Below are 10,301 nucleotides of genomic sequence, written 5' to 3'. Positions count from 1 at the left end.
TAGAATCTAAATTTAAGCCAGTTAAGGCTATAACTGATGTTTTCTCCCCTAGAAAACACAGTTTTGGAAGTTTTTTGACAAACACAAGCTTAATACTTCAATATCTTCATGATTTATTGGTTTAATTCTTCTTCTTTGCAATAGCAGGAACATTTTGGAACTAAAATCATTGGTTGATTCAAAGTAAAATCAAGGTTGAAAAACCTTGATCAGAACTAGAGGTATAAAATATAATATGTTTTCACAAATAAATTTGCAATTTTTTTGTAGAACATCTAAGCAGTACTGGTCCCTAATATTGAAGAGTCCAAAACTTTAAGGCCTAGATTCATCATAACAAGTTTAATCAACATCCATGAAAAACATCCGGAACCACTCATTATTTATACTGCTTTCCTTATATATACTTCTGAAAGTGCTTTCCCAAACTTTGAATAAATTAAACTTTAAATTATTTATTCTTGGTTAAATATTCCAAAATATTGAAAAATGATATTACTTTAATAATGACAATATACAGGCTTTATTACACCACCCTCTCATTAAAACTTAAAAGAACCACATTTCCCAATTTATAAAACTGCGTATCAATTCAATTTTTAAACCAACAAAAAATATGAGTATAGCTGGAAAAGGGTATCATGATACAACAAAAACAGTTCAATATACTAAGAAAATAACTTTTACAAATTTAGAAAATATCTGATTTATTACAAATAAGATTCATGACACTTAATTGTCAGTTACATACTGTTGACATTATTTAAATATTTGACTCTAACAAACTAATTATACTGGAACTTGTTAAAATGTGAGTAAAAATAGTATAAAAAATTGAACAAAACAAACAAAGAATATAAGAATACAATTTGTAATAGGCTGACTTTCTATATAACAAAGAACTTAATAGGAAGCAATTAAAATTTAAAAAAATAAAATTTAAATAAATAAGTCAGAAAAAACAACTAAGAACAGATATAGATTTTTAACTCCTTTCTTTGATTTTTCTTTTCTGTTACAGATAGTTTTTTAAACTCCTTTCTTTGTTTTTTTTTTCTGCATTACAGCAATATTCTCTGTCAAATAATTACATCTGTACTTGTACATCAACATACATTACAACTATCTCAAAAAATAGTAAATATATAAATTCCAATAAGATAACACTGCAGTTTATTTTTTGACCATTTACTATTATTATATATGGAAACTGATTTATCAATTCCAACAAAACAAAAACATGATTGTTATAATCACAGTTTCATTTATTATAAAAATAAAAATAAGATTTATCTATACAGCTCAACCATAGATAAAAAGTAACGAATGTGATCTATGTTTGATCTGAAAAATAAACTTGCAGTAATACTAGATCGAGCAGTTAGATTTGATATCACAATAAAAAAAAGGAAACAAATTTTAAAATAAGTAAATGAAAAAATGTGGGATTTAACAACGATGTTTAGGTTAAATGTCATCTCAAAATCTTTTTTAGTTTGATTGTAAAAAAAAATGAACAAAATTGCAAGTAGTAATCTTGCATTGCACAAGATCACCCTGAGGAGGAAGAAAAGGAAAAGTCTACTCTTATATACAGACCTACATGAGCAAGAAGTTGCAACCACAAAAATATTCCAAACATACAAATATACATACTTTTTATATTTACTTATCTATATTTGTAACAAATAACTAATCATTTTAAATTACAATATTCAAAGTAATATACATTGGGTTTGATTTTTTTGGTTCATTTACAATGTCAATAAAATTACAAAACCTAAAAATACATACCGTCAACTAATCCATTCATTTCATCATATGGCTTCCTTTTAAGACCACTAACTATTCCCGATGTATTTTTTTCCAGTTCTGGTTTATTAGGGATCCGTTCATATAGAAGACTGCCATCTGAAAATTAATATGGATATACATATATATAAATAAATATGTAAATAAATTTAAAGTAGCAATGGACAAAGTAGAAAAATAACAAATAAAACAGATTTCCAAATAATTATTTTAAATAATTGCTGGAATCTCCAACAAGATAATACTTATCATGAAGATTAAACTCTTTTTATTCATTATTTTATTAGATAAGATTTAAATTAATCTTGAGCATGTTAGATGGGAAACATTTAATCATTTTGGCAACATGAGATCAGTTAAGTCTTAGAACCTCTAAAACCAATTAGTAACAGTGGAATTAGTAGACCTCATTCCTTTTAATAGACTATTAGGGTAACAGAAGAACTCAGTAGTCAAAATATGAAACTACCTTAGGTCTCAAAAAAAAAAAAAAAAATAATAAAAAAATAAAATAGAAAAAGGGGAGTGGAGGAATAAAACAAAAAAATTCTCAATATACTTAAGGAAGAAAAATTACATAAACTATAAGCAAATATAACTTACAAAATAACTAAATAGCAAACAGGACTATATAACTTCAGATAGTAACCTCGCTTTGATGTTTTGAAATTTGACGGGCAGGAAGATGAAATCAATATTGATACATACAAATTTAAAATAATGCAATACATCATTTATTTTAGCATGGAGGTTAACTCACAAAAAGATGATTCACATGATGTAAGTCACAAATAAAAAGCAGCAAATAGTATCAGCTACTTTGGGCTGATGAGAAGTGTATCACCTGTAAAACCAAAGTGAGACTCCCTAATACGCTTGTCCCCACTGATGGATCCAAAGCTTGAACATTGACTAAGGCTGATACAAATAATTTCTCATTTTTGAGAGAAAGATCTTAGGCCTAATAAAGAAGGTAATACCTAGCCAAGAAGGAAAAATATGGAAATTCATAACCTCTTTAAGAACATGAATATTGAAAGGTTTTTGAAGATCTTAAGGCTGAAGAGGGTAGGGCATATCACAAGAATAGATGACAAAGAAATACCCAATAAATTGCCTAGAGAGGTCCTTTTCATTGACAAAGAAGAGTAGGGAAACTTAACCTCAGATGGCTTGATAGTGTTTGCACAGAAGTGTTCAACTTACTGAATGAAGCTAGCTGGATGCCTGCAAAACAGGATAAGGAATAATGGCAAAAGATTTTGGAGGAGGGCCTGATTCATTATACTATATATGTATGTATTACAATAAATTGTTTAAAGAAACAACAGAACACTTGAAAAATATTGAACCAAATTGCAATACAAACAATAAAAAAATTGTTTGTTTAATACTGAAGTTAGAGGTTATTTATTTATATTAATCACTGTTACTGAAATGACAAAATCGATTACTACTATTTAAAATCCCTCAAAAGATTTTACATGTGACCCATGAGGTAATAGTTGTTGGTTACATGAAAAGATAACTTTTTCCACTCATACTAGCACAAACACAATAAAGGTTGCCTTAAATCAGCAAGCCAACAGGACGAGCAGTTCTTTCCCTCAATGCAGAAGAGGGTTGCCGGTAAAAGGAAGTTTGTTTGGTTAGGGGTGAATGTCAGCGTGATAATGGGCTCCCTGCAGTAATTATTAATAAAGATGAAAATTTAGAAGTCTTTCAACTAGAACTTTATTTCCGTTACCTCTAGAATAGAAGAGATTGATTCTACCAGAAACTTTTGTTTATTATTTTTTTATTTCTAAAGACTATCATATTTATTAGACATATATTTAATTCATTTCTTAGTTTATTATTACCCAGGGTTTTTTTTTTTTTTTAATATTAGTCTCTGTTTTATTGCAAATATTTGCATATATTTTGTTTTATATGTACTATTTCTTATGTTTATTCTTTATATATGTATATATGGTTATGCGTATGCAGTAAAAATTTCATAACGTTATATAGTGGAAGCGAAAATGAGCATGAATTTGGAGTTGCATTTATGGTCGCGAATCAAATAAAATCCTCAATCCTCGATTTCCAACCAATTAATGAAAGGCTATGCAAACTAAGCATTAGGGGCCATTTCTGGAACATTTGTTTGATATGTGTTCATGGCCCTACAGAAGAGAAGGATGAAGAGGAGAAAGATATTTTCTATGAGCAACTAGAAGAAGCATATAGTACATGTCCCAGTTACGATATGAAAATAGTGTTGGGAGACTTTAACGCACAGGTTGGTAAGGAAAAGGAGCTGAGACCCACCATAGGAGTTCATAGCTTACACTGCAGAACTAACGACAATGGGTACAGAATGGTAAGCTTTGCAACGTCCAAATCTATGGCTGTTATGAGTACTATGTTCCCTCATAAAAATGTCCATATAGAAACATGGCACTCTCCGAATGGCACTACAACAAGTCAAATTGATCGCTTGATAGTATCCTCCAAAAACTTTAACAGTATAAATGATATAAGATCGTATAGAGGATATGATGTTAACATGGATCATTACCTCATTATGATGAAACTCCACCAAAGAATAAGATGTACTGCAAAGAAACAACAAATATGATATGAGCATTGGAACACAGAAGGCATAAAGACAGAAGAAATAGTAACTAAGTTCTCTGAGAAGTTTCATGAGTTCGTCATTAGCGAAACAGTTGGTGAAGCTACGGCGACAGTGAGAATAGGTGGAGGTATATCAAGGTAGGATTGGCCCACACTGCTAAAGAAGTGTTTGGAGAAAAAACAAGACATCCTCGTAACTATTGGTTTGACGAAGAATGTGTACAGGCTATCCAGAAGCGGAATGAAAAAAGATTAATGTGGATTAGTCGAAAGACACGACTCAGTTACAAGGAGTACAAAGATGCCAGGATGCACACGAAGAGATTAGTTAGAAGCAAGAAGAGGGAAGCATTAAGGAAACAAATTGAGGGGATTGAAAACTTGAGAAGTAGAAATGAGTCCCGCAAGTTCTACAAAATGGTGAATAACATTAAGTGTGGACCAATTAGGAGAGTCAACCTAATCAAAGACGACCATGGCAACATACTTATGCTTGAAGAAGAAGTGCAAGAAAGGTGGCGGCAATATTTCAAGAGCCTATTGAACCCGAGAGAAGCGGAGAATTGTCTGGAAGATCGTGTACAATCACCAGTGGGTATTAATGATGAAGATTTGGAAGCCATTCCACCCGATGTAGAACATATCGTTGACATCTTGTCTAAACTTTAAAAAAATAAATCACCCAGTAATGATGGACTCCCAGCAGAATTGTTTAAAGCAGGGCATCACAAAGTCGCCAGGGAGCTCAGGTCCTGATAGCTCAGATATGGGAAGAGGAAACCATACCCAAGGAGTGGAATGAGGCGGTAGTAGTATTTTTTATAAATATTTAAATTTTGGATTATCCATTTCAAATTTTATAAATTAAGTCTTCCTTAATCTTCCTTAATATCTGATCAAACGAATATCTGCAACTTTTTAGTAATCATTTTTCTAATATTTCAATCCTTTACATCATACGAATACTAAGGTGAGATGGCTATCCATGAAACAGAGATCCTTACAATCCTTACTATCCTAGTATGTTAATTCACAATGTTATTCAATGCATATTATGAATAATTTCCAGACTACTAATTCCTACATAATTTTTATCATATTATTGCAGTTTCTGAAATCTCAGTCAAACCTCATATTCATTCCTCATCAGTATCAATTCCAACCTACACTCTTATTTTCCATGGTCGAGTTGGTTGAACTGTTGAAGGTGTGTACTTGTTTGTTCATGACAGCTTGAAAGTTAAAATCCCTATCCACAAATGTTCCTCATATGGAATATCTATTTACAGAAGTTCCCTCAAACTCATTCTCTCACCTGTTAGTCATAGTTTATTGCCCTCTTCATATTTGATCTGAAACCTCCTTCAAATCCTCCCTCTTTACTTATATCTCTCTCTTCAATAACATAATCATTTCAGGGGATTTTAATACCAATTTACTTTCAGATTCTACTGACAAACCTTATCTTGTTAACCTTTTCTATTCCCTTAATTTATTCATTGTATCCTATCCATCATAACTAGTACTCAGATACATGGCTAAATCTCATTTTATCATATTCAGCTAAACATTTATAAACCTCATCCCAATATCCAGTACTTTTCCTTTCATCACACAGTCTATTTCAGCTTTCATGTAACATTCCTAATCCCATCCTTACCACCAAGAAATTTCTTGGCAAAATCTTGATTTGCTGACGGATGGAAATATTAATCCTTTTTTTATCAATTATACTATCCCTTGGAACCCACTAACACATCCTTCTCTATAAGTGAAATGGCGGATGGTTTATTATCCACTCTCTTAATTTTCCTTAACTACTAAGCTCCTCTCAAACCCACTACCTTCCAATGATCCTCAGGTCCCAGCATAACCACAGAAAAAAGGGACCTGTAGAAAAGATAAAATAAACAAAAAGAAGAGATGCAGCCATAAGATGTTTTTGTCACATTCACAATTTTTTGTCAAATCCCTGAAGACATCTTTAAATCCCATCTTTAAAGAACCTTTGGAATCAAACTGTCTTCCATTACCTAATGCTCAAAAATGAAAACAAGTACTTAGCATAAATTTAAGAGATATAAAATTTTTAGATATAATTGGGAATCTAATTTCTCAGTATTTTTATGCATAGGGAACAATATACGCTTTTGTGCTAGAAAATTCATTTCAGTTGAGAAAAATACGTGAAATATGAAACATTGTCGAATGCTTAAGATTTTGTCCAACAAATAATTGAAAAAAATTTTGTTCAAGACAGTTGTATCATGACGATTATCATGACACAATTAAGAGAATTAGTGCCCTGGATAAAAGATATTTGCGGGACTAAATTCAATAGAGTTAATTGGTTTATTGATGTTAGCCAAACTTTCTGCCAGCTCCCTCCCCACAATTTGTTTGGCTATAAATAAATGCAAATTGCATCATCAGCAAAGTTTGAAAACCCCTAGTTGTTTTAATGCTCGAAATAGAATATAAGTATTATCACTTGATAGAAACCCAGATTGGCTAACAGGTAATGGTTTTCAGTTAAATGGCAAGCTTGAGTATAGCGGGCTTAAAAGGTTCTTCCTTAAGTTATTCAACTATACTTATCGATTTCCTGTTTTAAAAAATCTACAGACTTGAACTAATAATTTTAACAGAATGAAACATCAAATTATAACAAATTTAAATAAACAGAATATTTGATAGCACAAGTAATGTGAACCGAAAAAAACCAATCAAACCAGGAATAAAATTCCAGAATATCGATCTTGCGATCCTGAATGTACATAATAAAATATAAGTATAAACAAGATCTAATTCAGAATCCATTGTGGTATCCCAAAGCTATTTATAATAAAATTTAACTATAAGCAGGGTGCAAAGTGAATGATGTTCAAATGTAACAGAAAAAATTTATTTAAAAAAAGTTATGTTCAATTTAATTTCACATAGATAAGGAGTATATTTATTCATTGACACATTTTTTCTTTTAGTCGAATAGAAAATGATATTTAAATCAATTTTAAATAGGTTAAATAATTATCTAAACCAACTTCAGCATCATAAACTAGTCAAAATTGTATTAAAAAACAAATAGAATTTGTATTTGATAAAATCATTAGAAGCTATCAAGCAGCTAAATAACAGGAAGTTCTGTTTTTCATAAAATCATAGATTATTCAGTACTCCTGGATTAAATATTCCCCAATTTTACACAAATTTGTTTGCTATAAACTTTAAGTTCATGTAGACTAAACTGAGGTCTGCTAAAGAATGAGCTGGGATTTGCTTCCAGTCAGTTTTGTAAAACAATTTAATGATGCTAAATTCAATTTATCGGCATTTCCAGCAAAAATAATAACAATACATTTTTTACAAAGCTTTAATTTGTAACTACTGACCTGGGATATATTGTTATGAACTAATTACTATGAAAAACTTTAACTACTTCCATTAGCAGAAAGAGAGATAGGAATCTACCTATGTGGTTTTATGAGGGAGATCAACCATAGACCAAATCATTAGCATTAGGGCCCTGCTTGAAAGAATGTAGGAATATAATACCAAAACATATCAAATTTTTAGACTTCAGTGATGCATATGACAGAGTCATTAGAGAGCGGTTGTTCTAGGCTATAGAAGAAATGAATATTCATCTTGAACTGATCCATCTTACAGAGCTACTGATAAAAGGAGTCAAGTAGAATACAGGGAGACCTGTCAGAGACATTCATTACCACAAGGGGGTAGCCTGTCATGCCTACTATTTAACCTAGCACTACAGGTGATAAGGGACCCGTGTCCAAATGGTAAATGGTACAATTCTTACCAAGTTAGTCCAAATTATAGTCTAAGCAGATGATTTAGGTATAATAACAGAGCTACTTAGAATGGGTTTTCCAAGCAATAGTGGCAGCAGGGTCTCTAAACTATCCAGACAAACACCAAATACACCACCATCCACTGTTACGTTTGGAGGTTACTCATTTGAAAACGTAAATAGTTTTGTACATCTAAGCTAGTGTATGCAGACAGTAAGCCCAGCCCAGAAGTAAAGAGAAGAATAACAACAATTAATAGGTGTTATTAAGATATGACAAAAACCTAAGAAGTTATTTTCTGTCAAAGAATGACAAGGCGCAATGCAAAGTTGTACCAAATTTACCAGGAATATTAAGAATAATTATTACTGTGAATCCAATTTCCTTTTTTTATTTATTTTTTTTTTTGAGAATCTAATTTGTTTTGTATACCTTAAATGTTTAATAAATAAAATAGGTTTATCAAAAGTTCTTTTTTGTGCTAAAGATTTTTTAGCAATAAAAAGATGGAAAAAAGAGGATGCCACTCTTCAGACAGATGAAGACAACATACTGAACTAGTATCGGTATCATAATTGATCATCAAGACACTCCTCAAAGAAAAACATTCAATTCCAGTATAAGAAGTAGAAAACGTTCGAAAATCAAGGAAAGAAAATGAAATAGTGGAACTACCAAACTGAAAAGGTTGAAGTAACCCTCTAAAGAATGAAGAGCAATGCAAAGATTCCTTGTTGGAGCAGATTGCAGATTGAACTTCAAATATGGTGGCAAAGACCTTCACAAAGCCAGCAACTTCTCACAATCTGATAGGAGAGGATTGCCAAGGCAATGGAGCAGTGCAGTAATCAAGCAGCATAGTGCATGCTGGATCAATCTCAGTAGTAAACACTGGTAATTTAAGGAGACAAAGTTCGTATTAAATAATTATAACATAAAATTGGAAGCCAATCTCAAGTTATTCTGTAACAGATTTCAATTTAATTAGCAAAGATTTAAATATTGCTAAAAAGAAAGTTTCAATTTAAAAAAAACGTTAACTCATCACTAAAAAACTAAGTTCAAATTTATTTCATCTATGTTTTTTGAACTAGAACCCAGTCCAAATGAACTTTTTAATGGCATATGAGATCTACTTTTATAATAATAAGTAAGAATCTATAACTTACCAGGAGCCTTTGGTGGTTTGGGAAATGCTATTCTTTCTGATCTTGGTATTTTGTCTCTTTCAGTAGGAGCCAACCAATCAGGTACTATCAGCTCATAATTCCTGGCATGACCTAGTCTTGTTGCAATATTAGTTACACTTCCTCTATCTTTTCTTTTATAATGTAATAACGCACGCAGTTCAAGAGGATTTTTTGTAGCTATTTGCTGCTGGCCTAAATAAGTAAATATTAACTTAATATTTTTGTTACCTTCTTTGGACCAGAAATATTTAAAAACTATACATATTCAAAATCATAGTTCTTACATTCCTGTTTAATGGCCTGAGCATTTATAGACCAAAATGGAGATCGTGCAGCATGCCGACACTGAAGAAAATTACGACATAATCTTCTGGATAACCTTGTCAAGGGCGTGGTGGCTAAATAAAATGCAGTACGTGTCTTCATTATGGGCCTAGGTGAGCCCGCCCTAACAGCTATACCATGAGCTGTAGCATAATGCCGAGCAAGCTGGGCCTTAACTTTGAATTCCTAAAATTAATACAATCACTTCAAAACACCATCATGTAAGATAATAAAACAGTAAATAGTAAATTACCTTCGCACAGCCAATTATGCTGCAACGATGTGGTCTATGAGAGGTCATGGTAGATGGTACCCGTTCTATATTAAAAATAAATTTAAACTAAAGTAAGATTTACTAAATAACAAAAATATAAGTACATAAACAAGAAGACATCAAACCTACCTTCATCAGAAATACTCCCAGGTTTCTTCTTAGTAAGTTCCAAATCATTTTCACCTTCAAAATTTTAAATAAATAATTAATTAAAACAGTTTTTAAAAACATATCAATAACAAAGTTCTCCAAAAAATTATCATATAA

General features: G+C 31.4%; 1 protein-coding gene across 3 annotated transcripts in view; it reads right to left on the bottom strand.

Moving 5' to 3' along the window:
- MTA1-like (metastasis associated 1-like) overlaps positions 1-10,301 on the bottom strand; it is a 71,801-nt gene that overhangs the window by 28,087 nt on the left and 33,413 nt on the right. For all 3 annotated transcript variants that reach the window (XM_014423316.3, XM_014423317.2, XM_067053727.1), the window contains exons 12-16: positions 10,164-10,217; positions 10,014-10,078; positions 9,721-9,946; positions 9,416-9,628; positions 1,795-1,911 (exon numbers count right to left, since the gene is read on the bottom strand). In XM_014423316.3, the coding sequence (XP_014278802.1) occupies positions 1,795-1,911; positions 9,416-9,628; positions 9,721-9,946; positions 10,014-10,078; positions 10,164-10,217 (675 nt within the window). The remainder of the gene's footprint in view (positions 1-1,794; positions 1,912-9,415; positions 9,629-9,720; positions 9,947-10,013; positions 10,079-10,163; positions 10,218-10,301) is intronic.

Source organism: Halyomorpha halys, unplaced genomic scaffold, assembly GCF_000696795.3.
Source record: "Halyomorpha halys isolate HHAL.00 unplaced genomic scaffold, Hhal_1.1 Scaffold415.1, whole genome shotgun sequence".
Classification (NCBI taxonomy): Eukaryota; Metazoa; Arthropoda; class Insecta; order Hemiptera; family Pentatomidae; genus Halyomorpha; species Halyomorpha halys.
This window is presented reverse-complemented; position numbering and strand designations above follow the sequence as displayed.